The sequence below is a fragment of the Pan troglodytes genome, chromosome 1, assembly GCF_028858775.2.
Source record: "Pan troglodytes isolate AG18354 chromosome 1, NHGRI_mPanTro3-v2.0_pri, whole genome shotgun sequence".
Taxonomy (NCBI): Eukaryota; Metazoa; Chordata; class Mammalia; order Primates; family Hominidae; genus Pan; species Pan troglodytes.
The window spans coordinates 105,805,460-105,833,241 of NC_072398.2; the positions used below are offsets into that span (position 1 = coordinate 105,805,460).

Consider the following 27,782-nt stretch of genomic DNA (forward strand, 5'->3'; position numbering starts at 1 on the left):
CCCGCAAAGCCTAGACTGTTTTTTGTCTGGCCTTTATGTAAAAAGTTTGCCAGCCCTGGGTCTTGAAGTTTGGTTTTGTTTGCACTTAAGACAGTATTGGAACAGTAGCCCCATCTGGGTCAGACTGGTAAGAGAGATGCATGTCAGTGAAAACGCAGGTAATTCCCCTTGGGAAGAAGGGACCTCGAGGCCCAAATGGTGGGTCTGAAGTTGCTGAAAGTGACCATAGGCTGAGACAAAGGAAGCTGGAGGCCTTTAGTAGAATTTCTGTCGTGGGCACCATCTGCGAAGGATGGCATTTGGCTGGAATTTCCAGTTGACAAGGACTTGCCCTCTGAGTTCTCTTTGTCCCCAGCCTTCCTGTGCACAACTCACAGTGATGAGGCATTTGTACCTAAGACAAGGGGTGTCTCTTCCCAGCAACTCTCAGCATCCAGTGGTTCCTGGGTTATAGGGAAACAGATGGCTGGGCTTTGGGACATGGGACATCAGGGAGTGGGGAGACTAGTGCTGCAATCATTCAGGCCGTCAGAAACTGTCTGAGGCCTGCTGGCTCCACTGAAGGAAAGTTCTGGAAAGCTGGTGGCCTTCTGAGCTTCTGTGGTCATTTGGCTCTTCAGGCACTTTCTTTTTTTAATTTATTTTTGAAACATGGTCTTGCTGTGTCGCCTAGGCTGGAGTGCAGTGTCGTGATTCACTCCTGGGCTCAGATAACCCTGGGCTCAAGCGATCCTCCCACCTCAGCCTCCCAAGTTGCTGGGACTACAGGCACGCACCACCACGCTGGCCATTTATTTACTTTTTGTTGAATTTTAAGGGACCTCAAGTGAAATAATAATCGGTGAATTCAGGATCAACCTTTATGTCCAGAGCGTTTGTTCCGTCCTCCATTTCTTGTCTAGAGTAGTGGTATGAGCTGAAAACATTGCTAAGTGATCACCACATATTGTTGATGTAAGGGCTACCGGTTATTACAAGAGATTTTTATGACTCCTGCTGTGGGGGTGCCCTTTCTACCCGGCTGAGCTTCGTGGGAGCCAAGGCTGAGTCGGATGTATCTTTATATCCCCAGTTCTCGGTGGAACTTAAAATGCTGTGAGACACTAGACAGACAGATACTGTGAACTTGGAGCTCTCTAATGAAAGGATACCAAAGTCTTGTATTCAATTTTTTTTTCCTTAAATTGTCAGCCGAAAATGAGAGCACACCTATTCAGCAACTCCTGGAACACTTCCTCCGCCAGCTTCAGAGGTAAACCTGGGCGTTTCTGAAGAGCTAGTGTCTGGGGGTGTGTGGTGTCATCTTTTCTGAGGCCTTATTCCCCACCCCAGCCTCGTCAGCTGTGAAACAGACCCTGCACCTTGTCTTGGTGACTCCCAGTCCACTTCGGGGTGCGTAGGAAGAGTTCATGAACTCATTAGTGGCTCACTCTGAAGTCAGAGTAGAGTGAGGGAAGTCAAGGCTAGAGCTGGGACATTGACGGCCGCCAGGATGCGTTGGGGGGATTTTTATTATATCTGAAATACCTATCACAATAAATGAAAAGACGCTCGTAACTTTTTTATTTTTAAGAAACAAAATTCGGTCAGTTGTATCCAATTTTTGGATTGTAAGAGATTTTGTATCATTTAGAAATCTAGATTTTTCCACTTTAAGATGTCTTTGCTTTCAGAAAAGATCTCCATGGATTTTTTGCTTTTCCTGTCACGGATGCAATTGCTCCTGGATATTCAATGATAATAAAACATCCCATGGATTTTGGCACCATGAAAGACAAAATTGTAGCTAATGAATACAAGTCAGTTACGGAATTTAAGGTAAGTTACTTTCATTGCCCGAAGTAATCGTGGCATAATTCTGTGTATTCATGTCTTGGGAAGACTTCATTCACCTTAGATCATTTCTAGTTTTTGAGCTTTCACAGGTGTTTCTGTGTTCGGGTGATGTTTTACAGACACAGCATTAAGGAAATGATTGGTCGTGAACGTTTTCTCTGTGCTTTGGTCTAGAAACTAGGTCAGGTTGCACGCTGTTAGAAGTCTGTTTCTTTTCTTTCTAAGTTACTGCGCTGGCGTAAATAGGACATGTTGTTTCAAGCAGTGAGGTGTCCGGTGTGGCACGGCTTGAGACTAGACATTTTTAAAAACATACTTCTTTTTAATTCTTAGTTTAGTCTTACACTAATTGAGCATTTAGTTTTTTTAGCATAGTAAGTTTTTCTGTCTCCTGAGCACTTTGCTCTTAACTCTGTTTCTTGCTGCTGGCTGTGAGAATTAGCAACTGCTCATTGGTTTTGCAGCCCAGGGGAAGAAAGCAAAACAAATGCTTGATAAAATTGGCATTAGTGTAGTTTAGAAAGGCATTAGATTTCTCTCTTAGGTTCCATTCCCCTGGGGAAAGCTTGACTTTTCTATTTTATGCTTACTGAAGGGTTTGCTGACTCACAGAAACACAACAGAACAGACTTAAAGGAGAGTGGGAGAAAAGGAAACTTGATGAGAGGATCAGGCAGCGCCTGAGGGTAGATGTTAAGAGCACTCCATGCCCGAAAGCCCTCTGTATTCCCTGCTTCGGGCCCCAGTCTGGCCATTCCTAGCAACAAAGTGAGAAGGGGAACAGCATTCACTCCGTGGAGTGTCCGCAGTGGAGTCTTCAGGGGAGGGGCTCCACAGCCTCGGGCCGGGCCCTAGGGCTGCTGGTTCTGGAACCGGGACTTGGGGAGGGTCCAGATGGCACATTCTCAGTTAGGGTGGCCGGCCTCCGGGGTCATGCTCCAGCCTGACGTTGGTACTCACCTTTGAGAGGCCTGTGCTGAGGAAACTGGCCTCTCATAATAAAATACTGATGTTTCCATATTTTCACCATAAATTACGAAATAAGGTTGTCCTTTTGTGGGGCAAAGTCTTTTTCTAGTAGTTTGAGGGAACCATTTGGTGACAGAATTTTAAATTCGATTCTGTGGAGAAATTCTAGAGATAGAGGATATCACTGTGCCGCACGCCTGCCTTTATCCCTTGACTTTCACTTGAAAGAATCAGGTCGTTGCTTCTCATTCCTATTTATGTTCTGGAGAAATGCAAGAAGCGCAGGAAATGCTTTTTCCTTGCACAGCATTTGTATGTGATGCTTAGAAAGAAGTTACAGGCTTGGCCAACTGTTTGCTGTAATATTTTTCATGCAAGACCAACGTGCAACTAAGAAAACTTCTCTAAGTTCTTAAACGTTATTTTTAGATCAGAGAGCCCAGTTGAATTGTTTTCTACTCGATTGTAGCTTTTTCCTTTTGGTCTCTTGGTAGTCATCTAGAGCTTTGCTGTTGTCTGTGGCATTTCAAACCTGGTAAGTCTTTCCTGTTTTCTTTTCAGGCAGATTTCAAGCTGATGTGTGATAATGCAATGACATACAATAGGCCAGATACCGTGTACTACAAGTTGGCGAGGAAGGTCCTTCACGCAGGCTTTAAGATGATGAGCAAAGTAAGAAACTCACTGGCAGCAGCGAGCTACGGAAAGCAGGGGCTCTGCCCCCCGTCGCTTGTGCCCGAAGGGAGCCTCACAGTGAACACGTGCTCCATCCACCTGCCACCCTCATGGTGTTGCCCCCTTTGCTCTAGGGTAGACGTCCCCGGCCACCCTCTCTGCTCATGACCTAGCTGTAACATCTCATTGAGGGTTGGTGGAAAGTTCCGCATCTCTTGATCTTAAGCCTGGGTGTCAGGTGTCAGTCTTGCTGGATGGCAGCCAGCATTGCGGGCTTGTTTTGCGTGACTGCCTCACTGAATCCAGACGGGACATCCTTGTCTTCCTTGGCCATCCTGAGTGGCTTCCCAGATCAGTGCCGTGAGCCAGGCTGCATGCATCCCACGTAGGTGAAGGTAAAGGGGAGGTGCGGCACCTGCCGTGCTCTGGCGGTGGGTCAAGCCCCCACAACCATCTCCCGCTGCTCCGCCGTGGAAAGTTAGCTCTTAGGCCAGGTGAGGCTGTGACCATCCCCATCCCATCCCATCATCACGGCACCCTGGCTGTGAGGGAAAGGTAAATCCCTGCTGCTCTGTCCTTTCTGATTCTAGGAGCGGCTGTTAGCTTTGAAGCGCAGCATGTCGTTTATGCAGGACATGGATTTTTCTCAGCAGGCAGCTCTTTTGGGCAATGAAGAGACAGCTGTTGAGGAACCTGTCCCTGAAGTTGTACCAGTACAAGTAGAAACTGCCAAGAAATCCAAAAAGCCGAGTAGAGAAGTTATCAGGTAAAGGCTCTGTGGAAACCACATTTGCTTTTGGAGTTGAGCACCACAGCCAGGAAAGCAGCTGCCTTGTAGGGGAGAGTGAGTGAGTGAGAGAATGGATGTCATGTCACGTAGACGTCCTTGGTGTAGCTTATTCTGGTAGGAGGAGTGTGGCCAGACAGCCCCTCCTGCCCACCGGCCACGTGCACTCTCTGACCCAGGTGTGGTACCCAAGCCCGTCCGATCACCCCTGCCCCCAACTGCTACTGACTGGTGGTCTCTGTCTCTACACGCCGTTAAGATCATTGGCCCCTCCCTCCCCTGCACAGCACCTGCCGGCAGCCAAAGCTGTGCCCTTGTCCCAGACTGTGCCGCACAAGCGGGCTGACTTTGGGCAGCCAGCATTGGCGGGGGTTCTTTCTTGCCGTGGGGTAGACGCACACTCCTGAACTGTTCGCTTCTGTGTCTGTGTAGACGCTGGAGTGGAGCAGGTGCAGGCCTGTGGTCAGGAAGGTGTGGATGCTGCGGGGGACCAGGTGAGGACTGCAGGCCACAGCTCCCTGTAGCTCTGCTCCCTCCCACAGGGAGCAGCCAACTTAGCTGGTCCTTCAGGGAACCTTCTTCCTTTTTTTCTAAACCCCAGAGTGGTTTTCATGGGGGCTCTTTGTCTCATGGTGGCTGAGCATTGAGATTGTATCAAAGTCCGTATCACACGTCATTCCTGTAGACGCTCCTCCACCTATGTGAGGTGGCCGCCTGATAGGACCAAACAAAGCGAGAGTATTGCCAGGGGCCTTAGAGGCACCAAGAGCACTTACCATAGCCTGCAGCGGGCAGAAGCGCCTGGCACAGAGCCTGCTTCATCACGTGTCACTTGCTGAGTGCAGGCCCCAGAGAGCACAGTCTCAGGACATCCACCCTCATGGCCGTGTGTCTGACAGCACTGTGGCTCGCGGTCTTCCCAGTATCCTGAGAGGACTGGCCTGTTGCCATCCTGGGGACAGATCAGATTTGAAGGATGGTTTCTGCTGAAGTGTATTGCTTTTGTGCCATCTTGTGGGAAGTCAGGGACCGTCTGGAGTTGGTACTGAATGTCCTTGAGGCAATTGTGATGGTCACGGCCCTCCATTGTTTGTTTCCTTCTCACAGTGTGTATGGGACTCACGTGGATTTAACAGGTGGGGCGGCAGCGGTGCTGGGCTCGGTGCTTCTGCTCTGAGCAGCTCCCTCCAACCGTCAAAAGGGAGAGTGGTCTTGAGACCAGCGCCTCAGTTCCTGCAGCCTTGGCTTAGGAGACAGGGTGCTCTGCGTGGCCAGAGTGTGTTGCTTGGCAACGGACGACAGTCTCCTAAGGCGGTCTCCCCACGTGCATTGCGTTTCCCACCCCGCTGCCGTGTGAACACTCACTGCGTGGTTGGCTGGTGGCTGTGTCCGGCCTCAGCCCCCGACTCGAGTGTGCTGCTGGCCTTCAGGGGTCGGGGTTTCATGGCCGCCCTTTGCCGCCTCATGGTGACTGAGCATTGAGGGGGAATTGAAGTTGGTGCTGGTCAGCATGCTCAGCTGCGGTGGGGTTGTGTCCTGGCAGACCCACCCCAGGTTGGTTTTGGGTGTCTCTGGTGCTGCAGCTTCACCCTTGCCTGTGGGATCCAGGCCCTTTAGATGGATCCCCAGCTGTCAGTCTGCAGGCAGGAGAGCGTGCCGAGCTCAGGCAGTCACCTTCACCTAGTGTCACAGCAGTGCACATCGGTAATGGGCTCACGCAGGTGCCTGAGTGGAGCCCCTCCCTGCGGAGCTCATGGGGCTCTGACTCCTGTGTAGGGTTGCCAGGTTGTCACTGTAGGTCAGGCAAGGGCAGGGCCGCTCTCATGGGCAGGGCTTGTCCTGGGCCTGCACCTGGCCCTAGGCCGTTCAGACCCATGCCCAGGCAAGTGCCCAGGGTGGGAAGGAGCCCACTCGCTTGCTTCTAGAACCTTCCACACTCCTTGGGTGCTACAGCCTGTGCCCATCAGCTGTTGGAGAACTGCTTCAAGTGGAACCTGGGGCCACTTGCTGACGTCCTTGTGTGTTCTTTGTGCCACCCAGTGGCCACAGCAGAGGGGGCTGCTGTCCACCCAGCCCAGCAGCACCAGACCTCACCCGAGCAGCCCCGCCTATCCTGCCTTGCTGTGAACGCTGCGTAGTCACGGGTGGCTTTTCCAGTCACTTTTCTGATGGGGCCTTTAATAACTAACCAGTGTGGGCATCTGTTACTTTGTTGCTAAAGCACTTTAACTGAGTTTGCACTGCCTTGAAAAACAGGGAGTCTGTCTACTTGGCTTACACTTACTCTTTATTTTAATAAAAGTGTCTTAATTTGTCATTTGGTTAGGGTGAAAAGGGATGCTTTGAGACCTAAAAGGAGTTAAGTATGCTCTGCCAGCTCTGTGTCTGAGGGCAGGGTCGGTAGAAGCTGGGTTAGGTGCCGACGCATGGGGAGCAGGTGTGCGGTGGGGATGCTGCCTCCAGGTGATTTGGTTGTCCCCACCTCACAGCTGCATGTTTGAGCCTGAAGGGAACGCCTGCAGCTTGACGGACAGTACCACAGAGGAGCACGTGCTGGCGCTGGTGGAGCACGCAGCTGATGAAGCTCGGGACAGGATCAACCGGTTCCTCCCAGGCGGCAAGGTAGTGTGCTCTGTGGCCACCGAGAGAGGGTGCCACGTGGCCCCAGACTCTCTGTGTGCCTCTCCTTCTGGGTTGGTGCTGTGTGATCTAGCACAGCCACCGGGATCCAGAGGTCAGCGTGGGGCCCTGACGGGAGGTCCGGATCAGACACACATAAGGCTGGTCTCTTCAGTCGGGGTCCAGGTGCCTCTGGCAGGGCTGCCGCTGGTGTTTCACGCATCGTGGAGGCCACATGGTCACTGACCTCATTTCCTTGATGGAGGCCCTGCTGCAGGCTAATCCTTTCTCTTGGAGTGAATGCTGACTTCTGTGTCTCTGTCACTGGGTGTTGACGTGAGGCACCGCCCTTTTTATTCCAGTGGGGGTGCTGGCGTTGGATCCGACAGATGGTCCATAATAGGCCACCGACTGTGTTCACGTGGCTCCTGCCACAGATGGTCTTTGTGGTGGTGGGGCCCACTCAGCTGACCACGCTCTCCTTTCTGGCAGGAGACGTTCTAGACCCAGTGTCTTCAGTGGAAACAGAGCACAGGCTGTCTGCAGTCTCAGGCTTCCTAGCAGCCCTGATAAGAGAAGTAGAGCAATGCAGGTGACGTTAATCCTGCAGGTTTCATTTCACCTCTCTATCCAACATTTTATCTCAACATGTAGTCTGTAGAAAACGTTAATTTGAGCTTTATGGGTTTTTTTCATATTAAGTCTTCAAAATGCACATGGGATGGGATGTAAAGAATGCTGAAGTGGGGGCATTTCAGAGGTGTCTGCTTCTGTTTGCCTGTGCCTGCTGGGAAGTTGCAGTGGTCTGTGTGGCTTGTGTGTTGCGAGGTTGCGGTCTGCGTGGCTCACATGTTGGGAGGTCGTGGTCTGCGTGGCTCACGTGTTGGGAAGTTGCAGTGGTCTTTGTGGCTTGTGTGTTGGGAGGTTGCGGTCTGCGTGGCTCACGTGTTGGGAAGTTGTGGTCTGAGTGGCTTGCATGTTGGGAGGTTGCGGTCTGCGTGGCTCACGTGTTGGGAGGTCGTGGTCTGCGTGGCTTACGTGTTGGGAAGTTGCAGTGGTCTGTGTGGCTTGTGTGTTGGGAGGTTGCGGTCTGCGTGGCTCACGTGTTGGGAGGTCGTGGTCTGCGTGGCTCACGTGTTGGGAAGTTGCAGTGGTCTGTGTGGCTTGAGTGTTGGGAGGTTGCAGTCTGTGTGGCCCGTGTGTTGGGAGGTTGTGGTCTGCGTGGCTTGTGTATTGGGAGGTTGTGGTTCACGTGGCTTGCATGTTGGGAAGTTGCTGTGGTCTGCGTGGCTTATGTGTTGGGAGGTTGTGGTTTGTGTGGGTTGTGTGTTGGGAGGTTGCAGTCTGCGTGGCTTGTGTGTTGGGATGTTGCTGTGGTCTCTGTGGCTTATGTGTTGGGAAGTTGCTGTGGTTTGCGTGGCTCGTGTGTTGGGAGGTTGCAGTTTGCGTGGCTTGCGTGTTGGGAAGTTGCTGTGGTCTGTGTGGCTTATTTGTTGGGAGGTTGTGGGTTTGTGTGGCTCACGTGTTGGGAGGTTGTGGTTTGCGTGGCTCACGTGTGGGGCAGTTGCTTGGCTCGCCTGTTGGGAGTTTGTGGTTTGCATGGCTTGTGTGTTGGAAGGTTGCTGTGGTCTGTGTGGCTTATCTGTTGGGAGGTTGTGGTTTTTGTGGCTTGCATGTTGGGGGGTTGTGGTCTGTGTGGCTCACGTGTTGGGAGGTTGTGGTCTGCGTGGCTCATGTGTTGGGCAGTTGTCTGCTTGGCTCACGTGTTGGGAAGTTGTGGTCTGCGTGGCTTATGTGTTGGGAAGTGGTTTATGTGGCTTGTGTGCTGGAGGTTGTGGTCTGCGTGGCTTGCACTGTAGTTCTTTTGGACAGCCTTGTTCTGCAGTCTGTGCTTCAGCCCTGGAATTGCCACATTCTCCAAGAAGCCCTGGTTTCTTGACTAGAGAGCCTTGTTTAGAAGCCAGGACCTGGGTTCTGGGTGAAGCCCTCTGCAGATAGAGCTGGGAGATGCCTGTGGTGTGTGTCTGCACCACATACATGGACACTGTGCAGAAGGATTCTGTTGGCACCTGTGTTTACATGGGTTGAAAACTGTTTTTACATGGAAACTTCCGGTTCCCTCGTGCCCCGTGGGTTTCCCCCACTTCTTCCCTTTCAGTTTTGTGTCTGCGCCGTGAGGACTTGACTCCTAATCTACGTATCAACTCCGTGTCCCATGGCAGCTGACCTTCCGCCTCTCCCCCAGGGCCCTGCTCCTAATCTACGTATCAACTCCGTGTCCCATGGCAGCTGATCTTCCGCCTCTCCCCCAGGGCCCTGGCCCTCCTGTGGGCTCTGAGACTTTGCATGGATCGGCGGTGGGGAGCTGTCCCCACACAAACGTCCGGCTCTTCTCAGGCCAGGTGGCTGCCCTGACATGGCATGATGTCCAGCGCATGGACATCACCCTTGCACTGGAGCCCAGCCAACCCCTGCATGACAGCCCTCTTCCCCCTTGAACCCCAAGTCTGCACACACCAGTGCCTCCTCTTCCTGGATCCTCCTGATGGCCTGTACACAGAGCTGGGGTGTGGGTGGTGGGTTTTTAAATGAAAACCGGTCCACACATGCTTGAGAGCTGGAGCCGCCTGCCGTCAAGGCAGTGCCATGCTGACCTGCTGACCATTCCATTTTGTCAAGGCTCATGAGCAATTTTAAATGTTTACTTGTGGGTGAAGGTTTTTGTTTCAGCTGTACCCCCTATAGCAGGGCCATGGGGAGCCTAAGAGGTTCTCCTTGGCACCTGTGCGCGCTCTGCTGTTGCCGGTGAGTCTGAAATTCCAGGGAATGCCGTGAGGGGCCCTCTGGCGTTTGTTCTTGGACAAATGTGCTTTCACCCCCATTAAGCCCTGCTTGTTGACCTTCATTTCATTTGTGCTACGCTGCCCCTCCTGAGGGACAGACGCTCAGGCAGTGCTTCCTTCCAGATGGGCTACCTGAAGAGGAACGGGGACGGGAGCCTGCTCTACAGTGTGGTCAACACGGCCGAGCCAGACGCTGATGGTGGGTGCCCGCTCAGGGCTGGCTTTATGCTCTCCGTACACTGTTTTTTGGGCCTCCGTTGATATTGTGTAATGAAAAGCTGAGCCATGGCCATGGGGCAGCATGAGAAGCTGCCTGGCTTCCCAACCTTGCTCGCACCCCAACGTGACACGTGCGCCGAGTGGAGGCGTGGACGGCCATCTCGCGGGGCGGGTGTGCTGGTCAGACCTCGGTCAGGGCTCCTTGGGAGCAGCGGGACTCGAGCCACGTTCCTGAAAAGCTGCCGAGAGGCCTTTAAGGCCAAACCTCACTAGCATCAGGAAGGGTTCACATCCCGAGCTCAGTCTTCAGCAAAGACCGGAGTGCTGGCCCACCCTGCTCCTTGAATCTGAAAAGCAGTCTTAGAAGAGCTGTTAGATGATGACGTCAGGACAGTGTTGAAGGACGGCGCGCACTAGGCCTGTCCAGCCCGTCAGGGGCGCTTTGTTGGCCTGGAAGTAATTAAGAGGCTTGTCCTTTGAACGAAAGTGTGATCACTTGGGTTTGAAACGCACTCGCGGGCTCACATGAGGAACGCGCAGCCCGGCACGGGTTGCCTCTCGATTCCCGCTTCCCTCGCTCTCACCCGCATGCCTGCTGGTGGTCTTTCACCCAGCTCCACCATGCCAGCGTGGTTTTCTCCAGTGTGTGAAGGATAGAAACGGGCTGATCTATATAATCTTCAGCTTATTTTCCTAAAGAGGATAGACCGTTGATCCATATTTAGCTTATGAGAGTGTTGAGACCGAGGCACCGGTTGGGAACTGAGGAACTCCTGCTCTGATCCCATGAGTGGTGTGTGGGTGGTGACTTGAGCATGGCAGACATGCTGTCAGATGCACGCGCTCCGGGTGCACACGCCACCGTTTCGCTGTTAGAGCACGCAGGACAAGATTTCTTCTTGGAGTTGTTGAGTGATCCATTTGAAAATGTTCTCAAAGTATTGCTGGTGTGGTGGCCAAATGTGGTATTTTTTATTGTATTGACTTTGGGGTGATAAAGAAATGAAATTGAAATGCAGTTAGTTTTGAGAATGGTAGTTGGCTTTCGCAAATTTGTTTTCAGGTGATCATTATAAAATCCCTCCACCCGCACCAATCACATCCACTGTGATGTGGAGAAAGGGCTCATGGCACTGCACTGGGGCACCGCGTTGGGGTCACACCTGCCACTCACGGCCCGCCATGTTCGTGTTGCAGAGGAGGAGACCCACCCGGTGGACTTGAGCTCGCTCTCCAGTAAGCTACTCCCAGGCTTCACCACGCTGGGCTTCAAAGACGAGAAAAGAAACAAAGGTAAATCCGTAGTCCCGTCCCAGGAGCCGGCCGGAGCAGGGAAGGTGGCAGGGGTTTAGTGGAGTGATGGCAAATGCTGCTGATTCCTACTTCACGGTTTCCTCACTGTACCTGGATTCATATTTTCGCATGGGTAAGATTGAGATCAGTTACAGTGACAGGAATGAAACTTGTGTTGGATGGGGACACACACAGCGGGCACCTTGGTTGCATCACTGGACTTCACCTTGGTCAGTGTTTTGGGGTCCTTGTGTTTCTGTCCCTGTCACATTACAGAACATCCCTTCAGGGGTCAGAATGTGTGGCCCCTGGGCCTTGGGTCTGGCCTGTGTGTTCTCCTCTCCATCTGCACTGCTGCCTCCTGGCTGCACTGCTGCTGGGACCTCCTGCACGGCCCCATCCTCCACTTCTCCACCTCTGCTGGGTCCCTCCCGTGCAGACAGCTGCATGGACACTGCTCCTGCCGGCCCTTTCTCCCTCAGCCACTGACACCATCTGCTAATGGGACAGCTCACTCTTCCCTCCAAACCATGGCCTTGGCTCAAGAGCTTCCTTGTTTCTGGAATGTTCTTTCCTCCAGCTCCAGGTGTTGAAATTCTGCCTGGTCTGGGTCTCCTATTGACGGACGCCCTCCACTGGGAAGGATACTCTTGCTTTCACCACTTGTCTTCACCATCCCCTGCTCCCCTCTTCCTCTTGGGGCTGTTGTGGTTGTTGATACTTTTTTTTTGTTGTGTTTGACACACTCCTTGTTCTCACCCTCTAACACAGTTCTCAACCACAGGACTTTTGTCCCTGGAGATGTTTGGCAGTGTCCAGAAGTGTGTTGATGGTCCCACTGGGGTTGGGGGTGCTGCTGGCACCAGATGGTAGGGAGATGCCAGGGGTGCTGCTCCACACCCTATGGGACACTGCACAGTACACCTGGCCTGTGTCCCCCATAGCGAGAGCTGGCCCTGGGCAGGCGTGGTCCCTGCGGTGTGTGTTGGTTGGGATCCTCCACAGTGACAGACAGTGCGCTCTGCCCACGTTTCCACACAGCTCTTTAGCTTGTGGAGCTCACCCCTTTGCAGAGAGCGCATTTCCCTGCGGTCTTTGGCCTGCAGAAGTAAAATGAGGGGTGGTGAATTACACCCCTGCTGGTTACACATGGAAAACTCAGGAGCGAGAATTTTGTGGAGAGCAAGAGAGGTGAGACTGGGGTGCTGGCTGCCAGCCAGGCGGTCCCTCAGCCCCTGGAGAAGCGGGGTGGGGCCTGCACACCGAGTCCTTCCAGTGAGTCCAGTGATGTTCTCTTTCTCCTCTTCCTCCCAGTCACCTTTCTCTCCAGTGCCACTACTGCGCTTTCGATGCAGAATAATTCAGTATTTGGCGACTTGAAGTCGGACGAGATGGAGCTGCTCTACTCAGCCTACAGAGATGAGACAGGCGTGCAGTGTGCGCTGAGGCAAGTGTCGGCCCCGGGGAGCCCTTGGCTGCTGTGCAGCTTGAGCTGCGCCCTGGTGTGGGACCTGGAGCCCCACATGTGTGCGGGTAGGGAGAGGGCCATCCCGCAGCCGTCCAGATGGCAGCCTGGGTCTTCCCGTTGCTTTCAGTCATCCACACAGGTCTGCCACAGGCCAGTCCTGAAATCTGGGTAACTCAGTCAGAAGGTGGTGATCAGGGCGTAGCTTGTGACGGGGTTGGGGGTGTGTTGAGCGCACTGGATCGTATTGAATTGTGTTTCCTAAGTGGCCGTGCTAGCTCAGGCTGCAGTGACAAAGCACCACAGACTGGGGTCTTACTCCTGGGGGCTGGCATTTGCCATGAAGGTGTGGGCAGGGCTGGTTCCTCCCGAGCCCTCTCTCCTGGACCTGCAGGTGCTGTCTTCTCCGTCTTCTCCCTGTGCCTTCCCAGAGCCATCCTGTGCGTTTCTGTGTCCTCGGCTCTCCTGGAGACCCTACCGTTCTCAAGGACCCTGGTCATATTGGATCAGGGCCACCCTAATGGCCTCATGTCACTGCAGTTACCTCTAAAGGCCGTAAAGGCCCCAGCTCCAAGTATAGTCACATTCCAAGGCACTGGGGTCGGGATTTCAACTTACGAACTCTGAGCGGGAGACACAGTTCAGGCCATGGCAGGCTAAAGTATAATACCAAAATCACAAATGTAGCAGCCTGCTTTTCCGTAGAATGTTGCTGTGTGTATTTTTTGTTTTCTGTGGCAAAATAAAAGTGGGTCACTCTTGTAAAATTTGGCAGTTTTTAATGGAGAAAGCAACTTAATTTTGCTAGCCTTTAAGAAATGGCATCTTGACATATCAGGTCTTCATTTTATTCCAACAAGAATGCAGAATATGTTTTAAAAATAAATAAGAATCCCCTTAGTGCTTCATAAAATAAGTGAAAACCTGACCCTGAGTTTTATAGCAAAAAAGGAAGTAAATGTGGAAAATGAAGAGGAAATTCTAGTAGGAGACGATGGGGTCATAAGTCAGAAATTAAAGAGTTGTTTGCTCCCCACCCTCCCGCCAGCCCTCACCTCACCCCTGCTGTGGGGCCTCTGCCCAGCCTGGGCCAAGGCCGCGGCTCCCCTGGTTCCATCCTGTCCGCAGTCGGCTCCCTGTCCACGGCTTGTGGCTCCTTCAGGACGTCAGTCACCTGTTGTCCATGTGGTATCATCAGCGGACTGTGCACACCCCCTGCCTTCCCCAGCTGTCTGTCCTAGAACGGGTCAGGTTCCATGTTGCTGTGAAGAAAGATCATTCTGACCCCGCCTGCCTTATGGCTGCAGGGGCAACACTCAGAAGCACATCTCCTAGGGCCTGGCATGAGGCTACGTGGTCCCATGCCAGCCTCAGCGCAGAGACACCCAGATCCTCTGCCCCTGAGTGCTGCTTCCGTGCACACTGCGAGTGCCGAGCTTGGCCTGTCCTGGGCTGTGGGTGTTTTAACAAAGACACGGAGTCTCCTTGTTGCCTCCTCTGACCGTGGTTCAGCTTCTGACCAGCAGCCATCCTTGTTCCTCTCTGCGAAGGTCTTTGGAGTCTGGGGAGCCCTTCTGAGGCCCTTGCTTGGTGCTTTGATTCTAAGACTATGCATTTTTGTTCCTGGCCTACTTTTTAGATTGTATTATGTTTTATTTTTTAAGTTGTTTCATTTATATGGCCAAGAATCAGGATGGTACTAAAAGGAGTGCCTTGGAAGTGTCGGCCCACCCCTGCCCTACGCGCCCATTCCTCACCGGCAGGCGCTGCCCACCGATGTGCTTCTGTCCACACCCACTTGTGTTTTTAAACGCATAACGAGTGGAAAGATAGGAGTATCCTTTTACAGATGATAACATAGCACACGTGTGTTTCTAGGCTGTGTGCGTGTGTATTCATGCTTTTCTCCCTCTCCCCACTGAGATCTTTTTAAGCTTTTTGGGTCATGGACCACTTTGAAAATCTAATGAAAACTATCAGCCACTCCCCAAAATACCCGCTCTGGGAGGGTCACGGGGACCGAGGAGCTGCACTGGCACGGCAGGCTTCTGTGATCAGGGCCGCTGCGAGGGCCAGGCGACAAGGGCTTGGCGTGGAGCACACAGCATGCCTTTCAGCGTACCTTCTCCCGCGGCCCCTCTAGCCTGCAGGAGTTTGTGAAGGATGCTGGGAGCTACAGCAAGAAAGTGGTGGACGACCTCCTGGACCAGATCACAGGCGGAGACCACTCTAGGACGCTCTTCCAGCTGAAGCAGGTGGGCTGCACTCGCACCGGGGTGGAGGGGCAGGTGCCCTTGGGGTGCTGCTGGTGGGAAGAGCCTGCAGCCTGACCAGGCTTTCGGGGACGAGGAGCTGTCGCAGGGACTCTGCTGCCGGCTCCTCGTCAGGATCTGCGTGCTTCTCTGCATGGGCAGGTGTCCCCTGGAGACCGTGACTGTGTGCTCACCACTCCAGCGCACTCGTAACTCTCTATTTCCATCTTCATCTTTCATCTCTGTCACTTTCCTTCATCCTGAAGAGTTTAAAAAAATATTTCCTGTAGTTCAGATTTACTGACAGTGATCTCTCAGCATTGGCTTCTCTGAAAGTCTTTATTTCATCTTCATTTTTGAAATTCATTTTCCCTGTGTATGGAATTTTAGATGACCTTTTTTCCCATCTACTGTAAAATAGGTTTGACTTGCATTGTTGCTATAAAAAAGCATCTGGGCCAAGCATGGTGGCTCACACTTGTAATCCCAGCACTTTGGGAGGCTGGGGCGGGCAGATCACAAGGTCAGGAGGTCGAGACCATCCTGGCTAACACGGTGAAACCCCGTCTCTACTAAAAAATAGAAAAAATTAGCCGGGCGTGGTGGCAGGTGTTTGTAGTCCCAGCTACTCGGGAGGCTGAGGCAGGAGAATGGTGTGAACCCAGGAGGCAGAGCTTGCAGTGAGCCGAGATCATGCCACTGCACTCCAGCTTGGGCCACAGAGCCAGACTCCATCTCCAAAAAAAAAAAAAGCATCTGAAGTCATTGTCATCTTTGTTTCCCACATGTGACGTGTCTTTTCGGCCAGATCTGACCTGAAGTCTGCTTTTGTACAGACCACAAGCCAGGAATGTCTTTTACATCTTTAAAAGGGTGTTTACAGAAAAGAAAAGGAAGAAGAAGATGCTTCAGGCAACGTGTGGCTCACAGAGCCTCGGCTGCTCACTCCCGGGCGCTCGGCAGGACGGGATCTGGCCGGTGCTCTAGGAGCTTTTGAACTTTTATCTTTCTTTATCAGTGATTTTCAGCATTGTATTTTCCAGGTGCCTTGGTGGGCTTTTCTTTGTGTTCTACTTAGCATTTGTTGTTTCTTGGATATGTCTGTAGTTTTCATCATATTTGGAAGATTTTTAGCCATTACTCAAATGTCATTTTCCACCACTGCCTCTTCCTCCTCCTGCTGGACTGTGGCACTCTGAGGACAGCTCGCGTTATCTCACATGGCACCAACACTGTGCTGCCGCACCAGGCTGCTGCAGATTAGTTTCTGATGCTGTTGGCTAAGTTCATTCACCTGTTCTCTGGCCACACCTGAACCTGTTATCCCGGATCAGTTTTCACTGATGATGCCGTCCCGCGCTGCTCATCACTTGGGCTCCATTTGCGGCTTTTGTGTATCTTCTCTCATGTTGTGTGTGTGTTTTTCCTTACATCCTTGAGCCATGTTCGTATTTATTGCTGCTGCTTTTGAAGTCCTCAGTCACTGAGTCTGTCGCCTCTGCCGTTTCCGGTTCTGTTTCTGTTTGACACTTTGCTGCACTTGGAGCTGTGGGCCATTGTGCACATGCCTGGTGGACAGTCCTGACCCTCGCTGTCTGATAAAATAGCACTGGCCACATGGCCGCTGGGAAATTTGAATGTGGCCAGTCTGAATTTAGATGTGATGTGTGAGCTACAAACTAGATCTTAAAAAACTAATACAAAAAACGTAAAAATATGAGTAACGATTTCTTATGGCCCGCATGTTGGAATAAAAACATCTTCAATAAATTTGTCTAAGTAAAATGCATTAGTTAATTGAATGTTAAGAGTAATTTTAATGTGGCAGCTAGAATTTTAAGAGCTGGGTACGGTGGCATGCACCTGTCATCAGCTCCACAGGAGGCTAAGGTGGGAGGATCACTTGAGGCCGGGAGGTCGAGGCTGCAGTGCGATTGCACCACCGCCCTCTAGTCTAGGCAATAGAGCAAGACCCTGTCTCAAAAAAAAGATAAAAAAACATTTAGAACGAGGCGTGTGCTCACGTTATGTCTGCTGGGCAAGGCTGATCTGGGTTCTTGCTCTCTTTCGGAGAATACTGATGATCATTTTGGCAGTTGTTACTTGTGGATGATGGCCGGATCCTACCAGGCTTGTCTGGGGTCGGTCCAGGGCAGCCTTATTCTAGGGTTCGTGTAGCCTTAATGCTAAGGAGTGGCCCTTCAGGGAGCCCTGTCTTTTCAGCGTGGTCTCTGCTGTGGGTGGAGTTCGGATGAGTCTCTGTCCTGCCCAGGCTCTGAGAACGTTTGGCTCATGGCTCCCGAGGAGGGGTCAGTCCCTTGACCTGACGGTTTCATCTGTGCTTGTTACAGATGAACTGGGGTCCACATGCCTGGTGCAGTAAACCCAGACACCCATGCCGAGGTTTTGTCGTAGAAAGGACACGTGTATTTGCAGGGCGCCAAGTAAGGTGGACCAGGAGGCTCATGTATAAATCCTGGCCTCCCCCACTGGCTACAGGCAAGGCTTGTAAAGCAGGGGTAGATCTCAGGAAAGCAGAACTGAAAGACAGAGTCATGCATAAGGACACAGAGGTTACATGTCGGCTTGGCCTAGAAGGGCGGTATCTGCAAGCAGGGCCTTATAGGTAATAGGTGGATTCAAAGGTTTTCTGATTTGCAGCTGGTTAAGGAGGAGAAGCTTTGTTTAAAAATTTGGGGTGAAGAGAAAAGAATGTTAGCTTAGGCTTGTGGGTGTGGCTTCCTCCAGGCCCGTCAGGAAGAAATTCAGAACAAAGAACGGGGTCAGAGCTCAGTCTTCAGTTTCTCCTTATCTGAGCCCTTCATGCCAGTAGATTAGTTTGTTGGGGAGGTCCTAGGTGGAGGGTCCAGGTTTCTGAAAGACAACTCAGGGATATACATTAAGATGTTATCTTTACTTTCTTTTTTTTTCTTTTTGAGACATAGAGTCTCACTCTGTCACCCAGGCTGGAGTGCAGTGGCATGATTGTGGCTCACTGCAACCTCTGCCTCCCTGATTCTAGCGATTCTCCTGCCTCAGCCTCCCGAGTAGCTGGGATTACAGGCACGCGCCACCACACCTGGCTAATTTTTGTATTTTTAGTAGAGGCGGAGTTTCGCCATGTTGGCCAGGCTGGTCTTGAACTCCTGACCTCAAATGATGCATCCATCTCAGCCTCCCAGAGTGGTAGGATGTTGTCTTTTCTTTCTACAGGGAACAGTGCTGGGAGGTTGTCTTTACTTTCTACAGGGAACAAACATCTGTCTCCAGCTTCCTTGACTGTTGTTTTAGGATACTGTTACCTTCTTGCTTATCAAGTCGCTGATTTACTTCTCGGAGTTATCTAAGTAACTGGAATTTCCCTTGAAGGAACTCAAGATTTTCCTTGATTTCCATGCGTGGAGGGCTCGCAGGCCCCTGAAGAGAGGGTTGCAGCCAGGCGGGAGTCCCCACGCAGATTTCTGCAGCTCTGAGGAGCAGCTCCCTCTGCAGAGCCTGCCCCTCGTGGTTCTGACTCTGAGCTCTGGTCACCCTCCCGTGTTGTGGCCTGCAGGCTCCCTCCAGGCAGGAAGCTGGCCCCCCCAACACCGCGTTAGAATCAGGCATTGCTGTGGGGTAGGGAAAGTGACCCCCTCACAGCCCGGAAATGGGATGGCTCTGTGGTTTCCTCTCTGGGTTCCAGTTAGATTCCTTTTGGGAAAGTGAACTTGGATATGGAGTTGAGTGACCCCGAGTGCACCCCCGCAGTAAATGATGCTCAGGACTAAAGTGACTGAAGGCTTGTGGGGAAACAGATGCGAACAAAACAGCAGTATTCATTTTCTAATTAAAAGCTTGTGAAAATCAATGTCATTGAATCTGAGAAACTTTATTTCGAACAAAGATCACACATGATAGAGTGCATACTACAGCATCGCTCCACCGGAGCACAGGACGGGTGTGCCACGGAGGCCAACAGTTGTGGAAGGAGACAATGCACGGCCCGGCCCACCTGCTGCAGGCACTGCCAGGAGGTGTCTGCCTCCTTCACTCCTGCACACACCTGCCCCTGCAGGACTCGAGCTGGTCTCAGGCACCTGGTCATATTCCAGGTGGAACCCACGAGACCCTTCTTATCCTAAGCTTCCCATAGGATCTAGGCACATCTTTTTTTTTCTGTTTTAAGCCACCCAAGGCTGCCAAAACAGCAACGGCGTCCTCTCTCTCTGTCCTCTCCATCTCGCCCTGTGGAGCGCTGTCCCCGGCACACAATCCTGGCGCTGAGGAGGGGGCTGGGCATGGTTGGGTCAGTGACCGGTGATGAAGAAGGTTTGGAGGACCCCCAGCCTTAATCCATTAAGATGGCGTGACTGGGGAGCAGAATTTGCAGAAGCGCGCAAGCCATTTTTACGTGTGTGTAATGTCAGCGAATTGTCCGTTTCTATGAAATCACTCTGGAAAAACTAGTTTCTGTCCTCATTTACTTTTCAGAGAAGAAATGTTCCCATGAAGCCTCCAGATGAAGCCAAGGTAAGTTTTTGAACATGGAAGGGCAAGCCAAATATTATTCTCACAGGGAAAGTTGTGTCCAGCCTTTGAGGTGGGGAGGTCTGTGTGTATGACGGCGTTTAGAAATGGAGTCCGTTTCTGATCAGTAAGATCAATAGTGTTTCTCCTCCTCTTTTCATGACTTGAGGTGAGTGGTGTGAAGCCGCAGTACGTTCTTCCAAATCCAGAAATGGGTAGTTTCAGAGCAGTTGGCCCCGCTGGGTGCTGTCCTTGTGGAACACCCTTGTAAGGGTTGGGCAGGATGGGCCTTCTCGGGACCTGCTTGGTGAGTAGCAGGTGTTGTCCCAAGCACAGTGGGCTCTGGGGCCAGTGCTGGCAGGGCAGTGCTGTGAGCCCAGACTGCTGCACCTGCCGATTGGCAGGTGTGTGTCTCTGACAGTCAACAGGCATGGGCTTGGGCTTTGGTCCAGGGTCCCTGGGAACCTGGAGAGACCCCTTAACATCTGTCTGAGGGCAGAGGCCGAGCTGCAGGGAGCTGATGAGAGAGTATGTGTTAGGGTGGCTGTAGTCTAGCCCTGAGGACACGCCTTGCTGGGAAAGGAAAGGGAACGTTGTGTGCTCTGTGAAGTGCCTGAGAAATAGTCCTGGACCCTAAAATTCCATGTATCTTCCTGTTGCATAATGTCCCTCCCCAATTTCTTTAGCCCCAAAAAGTTAACAAAGGATTGTTACTTTGCATTGTTGGTCTCAGTAGGTTTTTCTTTGACATGGCTTTGCATATCCGTTCATGAGCTCCAACCTGACAGTCCCTTGAACAGCAGCCTCAGTGAACAGGGCTTGGTCTTGTCACTTACTGAGGGGTGGGTTCACGTTTAGCAAATAATTAGAGTGATTTCAATAGCGAGTGTGAAGTAACATTTCGTTTTTCGTTTGATGTTTCATTTGAGCTTGATGCGTGTCTGTCTCCACAGGTTGGGGACACCCTAGGAGACAGCAGCAGCTCTGTTCTGGAGTTCATGTCGATGAAGTCCTATCCCGACGTCTCTGTGGATATCTCCATGCTCAGCTCTCTGGGTGAGTTGTAACAGGTGCTTTCCCACAGCACCCGGTGAAGGTGTGATAGAGGAAGAAAACACGCGGCCTCCACCTCCTCTCCCTTCCTGACTAGACAGGGATGCCAGGAAAATCTTTTGTTACAGTATTTGGTCTTTGTCCCAGGTTTTTGGACCATAGCTCCTAAAACCCCTGGAATCTCCTGAGTGTTGTGTCTTTTTTAAGCTAATGAGAAGTGGTTGCAGCCCCTGGGTAACCTCAGGATGGGGTCTGGCCGATCCCCAGTGGCTGTGGATTTCATCAGTGTTGCCTACCGCCTCCATGAAATCCCCAAAGGTGGGGTTCCCTAGGGAGCCTCATTGCCGGACGCCTGGAGGCTCTGGGAAGAAGGCAGCCCCTTCCCATGGGTCCCCTCTGCATCGCTCCCACCTGGGGCCCATCTGTACCCTGGGTGACACCCCGCAGAATAAATGGGTAAATGTCAGCCTAGTGTGTGGACAGAAGAGTCAAACTCTGCAGGGTATTTAGAGAGGTTTCTTCTGAGTGAGATATGAAGACCGTGGCTGTGACACAGTCCCAGGAGGTCCCAAGAACATTTGCCGAGGAGGACTGGTCTGCAGCTTGTTTTGATATGTTTTAGGGAGACAGAGGACATCAGTCAGTAGATGTCAGTTGTTACAGTGGTTCGTGTTGGAAAGGTGGGACAACTTGAAGCGAGGAACGTCGGGTCGTTGGTGGATTCAGAGATTTCCTGATTGGCATTTGGTTGAAAGGGTTAAGCTCTGAAGAGCTGAAGTCAGAAAGAAATGTGCGTGGTTAACAAAAGCAGTTGTAGAAGCCAAGGTTCTTGTCACATAGATGAATTCAGCCTTCAGGTAGCAGGCTTCAAAAAGAGTAGAGTAGATGGCAAACATCACTCATGAGGCCCTCAAAGGTACCAGATTGTTAGTTAAATCTCTGTTGGGTCAGGAAGAGACTTGGAAGGGGCAGGAGATTCTCTACAGAATGTAGATTTTTCCCACAAGAGACAGCTTTGCAGGGCTATTTCAAAATATGTCAAAAATATATTTTGAGATAAAATACTCAGTTTCTTTCAGGGCCTGCCGTCTATCACATGATGCTGTACTAAAGTTGGATCGGAATTTGGTGTCTTATTACCACGGAGTCTGCTTTGTCAACCTTCAGATTTCTGTTTTAAAGTTAATGCTGGTCAGCTATGCCTGAATTCCAAAAGAGGGGATAATGAGGCAAGTCCAATCCCGCTTCACATCATGGCCTGACCTCATTTTCCAGGTTGACTTTGGAGTGCCCTTGGCCAAGAGTGGGAATCCGTTCAGTCCATGGGGCTTAGAATTTTATTTTTCATTTACAGATGTTTCCCTGACTTCTGTGAGTCACTCTAGGAAATTCATAGAGCTCAAGTCTGGTCTTCTGGGAACCCCATTTGATAGCTGGTTAGTCGGAAGCACAGACCACAGCCTGGGGCTTTCAGTTGGCATCAGCCGGTGGGGCCATCCTGGAGACTGTGCCCTCACCTGGGAGGCTGCCGGTGCAGCGCCCCCCAGCTGTTCTGACCTCCAGCAGCATTTGTGGTGCCTGGATCCATGGGTCCCACTGCTTCGCGTGGTGACATTCCACCTGTCTCTGCTGGCTCTGTTCAGGCACTTATGGCCGTGATTTATTATAGGGGAAGGGTGCCAACAGCAGCAGAGGGACAGGAGTGACATCCAAGGAAATCCAGCGTGAGGCCCAGATCCACTCCCAGCAGAGGCACATGGGACGCGCTTAATTCCCAGGAGTGAGCTGTGACAACACATGTGAAATGCCCACCAGGGAAGCTCATCAGAGGCTTGGTGCCCAGGGTCACTGGGGTCTGGTCACAGGGTACCCCCTTGCCAGGCAGGTACCAAAATCCAGACCCCGGAGGGGAGGTGAGCTTTAGCATAAACCACTCTGTTCCTGTTGTTGGAGCTGTGAACAATCCCTAGCACTGGGGGGGACCCCAGATGCCAGCCGTGGCTGGCCTTGCCTTCCAGGGGACCCTGGCCCCAGGCTGCTGTGACAGCACTTTTCTGCACAGCAGCTGTTTTTCTCAGCACTTCTAAGATTTTGTCCTTATTACTACTTCTCAGCAGCTTGGTGCTGATGTGCTTTGGTGCTGATGTGCTGTGGTGTGTTAGTCTGTCCTCACACTGTTATAAAAAACCACCTGAGACTGGTCATTGGTGAAGGAAAGAGGTTTAATTGACTCACAGTTCCTCAGGCTGTTTGGGAGGCATGGCTGGGAGGCATCAGGAAACTTCCAATCATGGCGGAAGATGAAGGAGAAACATGGCGGAGCAGGAGAGAGCGCAAAGGGGGAAGTGCTTTGAAACAACCAGATCTCATGAGAAGTCACTCACTATCATGAGAACAGAGAACAGCAAGGGGGAAATCCATCCCCATGATCCAATCACCTTCCACCAGGACCCTCCCCTAACATTGGGAATTACAATTCAACATGAGATTTGGGCAGGAATACAGAACCAAACTGTATCATTCTGCCCCTGACTCCTCTCGAATCTTTTGTCCTTTTCACATTTCAAAACACAATCACGCCTTCCTAACAGTCCCCTAAAGTCTTAACTCATTCCAACATTAACTCAGAAGTCCACAGTCCAAAGTCTTATCTGAGACAAGGCAAGTTACTTCTGCCTGTGAGCCCGTAAAATCCAAAACAAATTAGTTAATTCCAAGATACAAATCGGGTACAGGCATTGGGTAAATAGACCCATCCCAAGAGGAAGAAATCAGCCAAAACAAAGGGGCAGCAGGCTACAAATCTGAAACCCAGCAGGGCAGTCATTACATCTTGAGCTCCCAAAAGAATCTTCTTTGATTCCTTGTCTCACATCCAGGCTACACTGATGCAAGGGATGGGCTCCCACGGCCTTGGGCAGCCCCGCCCTTGTGGCTCTGCAGGGTACAGCCTCTGTGGCTGCTTTCCCTGGCTGGTGTTGAGTGCCTGCAGCTTTTCCAGATGGCATGGTGCAAGCTGTCAGATCTACCATTCTGAGGTCTGGAGGACGGTGGCCCTTTTCTCACAGCTCCACTAGGCAGTGCCCCAGTGGGTACTCTGTGGGGTGAGGGCTCCAACCTCACATTTCCCCTCTGCATTGCCCTAGCAGAGGTTCTCCATGAAGGGCCTGCCCCTGCAGCAGACTTCTGCCTGGACACCCTGGCTTTTCCATACATCCTCTGAAATCTAGGTGGGGGCTGCCAAACCTCAGCTCTTGCCTTCTGCCTACCCACATACCCAACACCACGTGGAAGCTTCCAGGGCTTGGGGCTTGCACCCTCTGAAGCATCGACCCTTTTAGCCCTGTACCTTGGCCCCTTTTAGCCATGGCTGGGACACAGAGCACCATGGCACATGTCCCAGTGCTTCACAGAGTAGTGGGGCCCTGGGCCTGGCCCACAAAACCATTTTTCCCTGCTAGACCTCCAGGCCTGTGATGGCAGTGTCTGGGCAAAGGTCTTTGAAATGTCCCTGAGGTATTAACATTTGGCTCCTCTTTACTTATGCAAATGTCTGCAGCCTTCTTGACTTCCTCCCCAGAAAATGGGTTTTTCTTTTCTACCACATGGCTGGGGTACAAATTTTCCAAACTTTTACACTCTGCTTCCATTTTAAATATAAGTTCCAGTTTCAGGTCATTTTTCTGTTTATGCAAGTGAGCATAGGCTTTTAGAAGCAGCCAAGTCACCTCTTGAACGCTTTAGTGCTTAGAAATTTCTTCCACCAGGTGCCCTCAATCATCTCTCTCATGTTCAAAGTTGCACAGATTTCTAGAGCAGGGTCACAATGCTGTCAGTCTCTCCTAAAGAATAGCAAGAGTGACCTTTGCCCCCATTCCCAATGAGGTCCTCATCTCCATCTGAGACCACCTCAGCCTGGAATTCACTGTCCATATCACTATCAGCATTTGAATCATAGCCATGCAGGAAGTCTCTAGGTAGTTCCAAACTTTCCCTCATCTTCTGTCTTTAAGTTCTCCCAGCTGTTCTAGCCTCTGCTCATTACCCAGTTCTACAGAGCATGTCTGTAGTCACTGTTCTTACACTTTGTCTACTGATTCCCTGATGTCAGCTTTGAGTCTCCCCTAGTTTGGGGCTGTGTTTTCCTGCCCCTTCGTGTGTGTTGGAATCATTTACTGGATACCAGGTGGAGTTTGTAGTTGATGCCGTTGGGTGATAGGTCTGCTTACACACCTTTGAGGCCTGGCGGCCTTTGTTCTGAGTTTGAGAAGTGGCTTAGACTCTGTGGGACCTTCCCCAGGCATTGTCAGGGTAAGCCCAGAGTCACCCCGGGGAGGGTGAAGCTGGTCCCCTGGCTGGTGGGGCTCAGGTGACCACAGACCTGTGTGCAGGCTCTTGGCATGTCTGGTGCACAGTTCAGGAGTGGGCTGGGAGCTCATCCTTTCCACCTCTCCGCTGGATGTGCTGCGTCCCCGATGGCTGTGGCCTGGAACCTGCTCCACAGTGAGCTGGGCAGGTACCGGGGTCTGCCAGCCTCTTGCACCCTCCATCCAGCTGTCTGGCCTTTGTGTGTTGAGGACAGGAGCCCACACCAGGCCCATCCTGGGTTGTGGCCACATCCCTCCACGGTGTCTGTGCGTGACATGACGTGGTCTGTGCGGTGCTAGGTCTTGTCTGATGCTTTGCTTGAGCAAAGGACCCTGGGTGTCTGCCTTTCCTTCACTCACTGCTAAGGGTAATGTCTGTCCTCCAGGCCTGTCCACCTGTCTGCTGTGAGCTCGTCCACTCAGTTTCCAGAGCAATTATTGTCCTGAGCGGAGAGGCCTGTCTGGATGGGCAGTGCGCTCCTGCCCTTAGGGTAGACGGGCCGGCTGAGCTCAGCCGACGTGGGGTCATGTCCTGTTTACACAGGGAAGGTGAAGAAGGAGCTGGACCCTGACGACAGCCATTTGAACTTGGATGAGACGACGAAGCTCCTGCAGGACCTGCACGAAGCACAGGCGGAGCGCGGTGGATCTCGGCCGTCGTCCAACCTCAGCTCCCTGTCCAACGCCTCCGAGAGGGACCAGCACCACCTGGGTGAGACGCCCCCACCCACGCCGCATCCCCAGAGACCCCAGCACAGTCAGTGTGACGTCTAGACGAGGTAGTGGGCAGCATTGTAGTTGTGGGAAGGCTGGAGGCTGCATGGGCAGCTGTGCTGTTGTGGGGGTCGGTTTCCACAGACGTCCTTGGGTCGCGGCCTCAGGGTGCAGAGCCGGAGCGGAGCTGGGATGCTGGCCTGGCCGCACGCTGGGTTACAGGCTTTCTGCCAGATACCGTCCCCAGTTCTGTCCACCCCTGTGCCCTCTGTGGACCCTGGTTCCAGTGTTTCTGCTGGGGAGAGAGCATGGCTTCCTTGGCCATGTGTCCTGGAGTGGTTTTGGTGGGTGGGGGTTTGTTCCCACTTGTAAACACTGGATCACTCTATCGGCAGAGTGAATCTTGACACTTCTTCAGCTGCAGAGGTTTAGCTGCAACCATCTGCAGAAAGACCAGTATTTTCGATTCCATTGACCTTGTGATCAGGGTGTTAACAGTGCATGGAGCAGGCTTTGGAGGGCCGTGGGTCAAAGTCTGAGGCCCCCGATATCCCAGTATGACTTTGGGAACTGCCCTGAGGTCTGGGCTGTGTCTGAGGGACTCCTGGCCAAGGAGCTTTCTCTCCTTCAGAAGCAGCATCCGTGCTGTGTGCTGGGTCAGGGCGACCCCTGGCTCCAGGGTCTCTACACACAGCTCTCCTTGGCAGGGAGTGAGAGGTGCCCCTGTGTCCTGGGAGTCCCTGAGCCCTGGCGGTAGGTCACGAAGCAGACCTTGGGCTCCAGGAGCCCCACGTGTGCTGCGGGTCTGTCCTGTGTGTTGAAGTCCTGTGTTCTGAAAATTGCAGGAAGCCCTTCTCGCCTGAGTGTCGGGGAGCAGCCAGACGTCACCCACGACCCCTATGAGTTTCTTCAGTCTCCAGAGGCTGCGGCCTCTGCCAAGACCTAACTCTAGACCACCTTCAGCTCTTTTATTTTTTTAGTTTTATTTTGCACGTGTAGAGTTTTTGTCATCAGACAAGGACTTTGATCCTGTCCCCTTTGGCATGCGGGAAGCAGCCCTGGGGAGGTAATGAATTGTCTGTGGTATCATGTCAGCAGAGTCTCCAAGCCCCACGAACCCTGGGGAGTGGAGTCATACGCTAAGGCCATATGGCCATCGTGTCAGCAGAGAGAGTCTCTGTACACAGCCCTGTGAACCCTGAGGAGTGGAGTCATACACGAAGGGCGTGTGGCCATCGTGTCAGCAGAGAGAGTCTCTGTACACAGCCCCGTGAACCCTGAGGAGTGGAGTCATATGCGAAGGGTGTGTGGCCAGGCCGCAGAGCTGCGTGCCGTCTGTGTCCGAGCATCACGTGTAGCTCCAGCCCTTATTTCTGCCAGTGTAGACACCTCTGTCTGCCCCACTGTCCTGGGGTCGCTCTTGGGAGGCACAGGCATGGGTGTGTCTGGCCTCATTCTGTATCAGTCCTGCGTGTTCCTGTCATAGTTTGTGTTTCCCAGGCAGGCCATGGTAGGGGCCTCGCAGGGGCCACTGGGGAGCACAGGGCCAGGCTGGGGTGAGGAGAGCTCCCCTGTTTTCTGTTTAATTGAGCCTGGGAAAGGAGTGTGTTCTGCCTGCCCGTTACAGTGGAGCGTTCCGTGTCCATAAAACATTTTCTAACTGGGTGTTTACTGAGTGCCCATTTATGTTAGTATTTGCAAAATACCATAAACACAGCTTCCAATCACAAGACACAGAGCGCCAAAGTGCACCCGACTGCTCCCAGCACGCGAGGGTGCTGTGTCCTACCAGCTGGTGGTGGTCCTCTGGCCCAGCTGTCGTGCCCACAGTGACGTCAGGTACACCTGTGCGCCCAGCAGCACCTCCTGCAGGGTGCCCTGCTCTGTGACCATGGAAACTTGAAAGTGAAGAAGCCACACCTTCCAGAGGCCAGGCATGGATGGGAGCTCAGTCGTCCTGGGGGCAGCAGCATTTGTGACTCTGAAGAGGCCCCGGGGGCAGTATGCAGTGCCTGGGCCCTCACACCACGGGACCACAGGGCTGACCCTCGCAGGCCATTGACGCTGGGTGAGCAGGGTGGCCGGTGCTCTGTGTGGTGTGGGTGAGCATTCTCAGGTCCTTCCTGGGCCCTGGTGGAAGTGGGAGCAAAGCCATTGCCTCTGGACAGAGCATGAAGAAGCCAC

General features: G+C 52.4%; 1 protein-coding gene across 12 annotated transcripts in view; it reads left to right on the forward strand.

Moving 5' to 3' along the window:
• Positions 1–27,782, forward strand: part of LOC738370 (bromodomain-containing protein 9) — a 32,642-nt gene that overhangs the window by 1,906 nt on the left and 2,954 nt on the right. For 3 of the 12 annotated variants that reach the window (XM_054686206.2, XM_001139048.8, XM_063814461.1), the window contains exons 4-16: positions 1,192–1,252; positions 1,674–1,818; positions 3,367–3,477; positions 4,131–4,246; positions 6,757–6,889; positions 9,853–9,928; positions 11,146–11,241; positions 12,556–12,688; positions 14,850–14,961; positions 19,429–19,467; positions 20,418–20,520; positions 25,429–25,596; positions 26,444–27,263. In XM_054686206.2, coding sequence (XP_054542181.1) covers positions 1,192–1,252; positions 1,674–1,818; positions 3,367–3,477; positions 4,131–4,246; positions 6,757–6,889; positions 9,853–9,928; positions 11,146–11,241; positions 12,556–12,688; positions 14,850–14,961; positions 19,429–19,467; positions 20,418–20,520; positions 25,429–25,596; positions 26,444–26,544 — 1,394 coding nt within the window. In that variant the 3' untranslated portion in view covers positions 26,545–27,263. Of the gene's footprint in view, positions 1–1,191; positions 1,253–1,673; positions 1,819–3,366; positions 3,478–4,070; positions 4,247–4,699; positions 4,775–6,756; positions 6,890–9,198; positions 9,289–9,852; positions 9,929–11,145; positions 11,242–12,555; positions 12,689–14,849; positions 14,962–19,428; positions 19,468–20,417; positions 20,521–25,428; positions 25,597–26,443; positions 27,264–27,782 lie in introns of those variants that run through there. The other 9 variants (XM_063814446.1, XM_054686208.2, XM_063814463.1 and 6 more) reach the window with 6 other exon arrangements.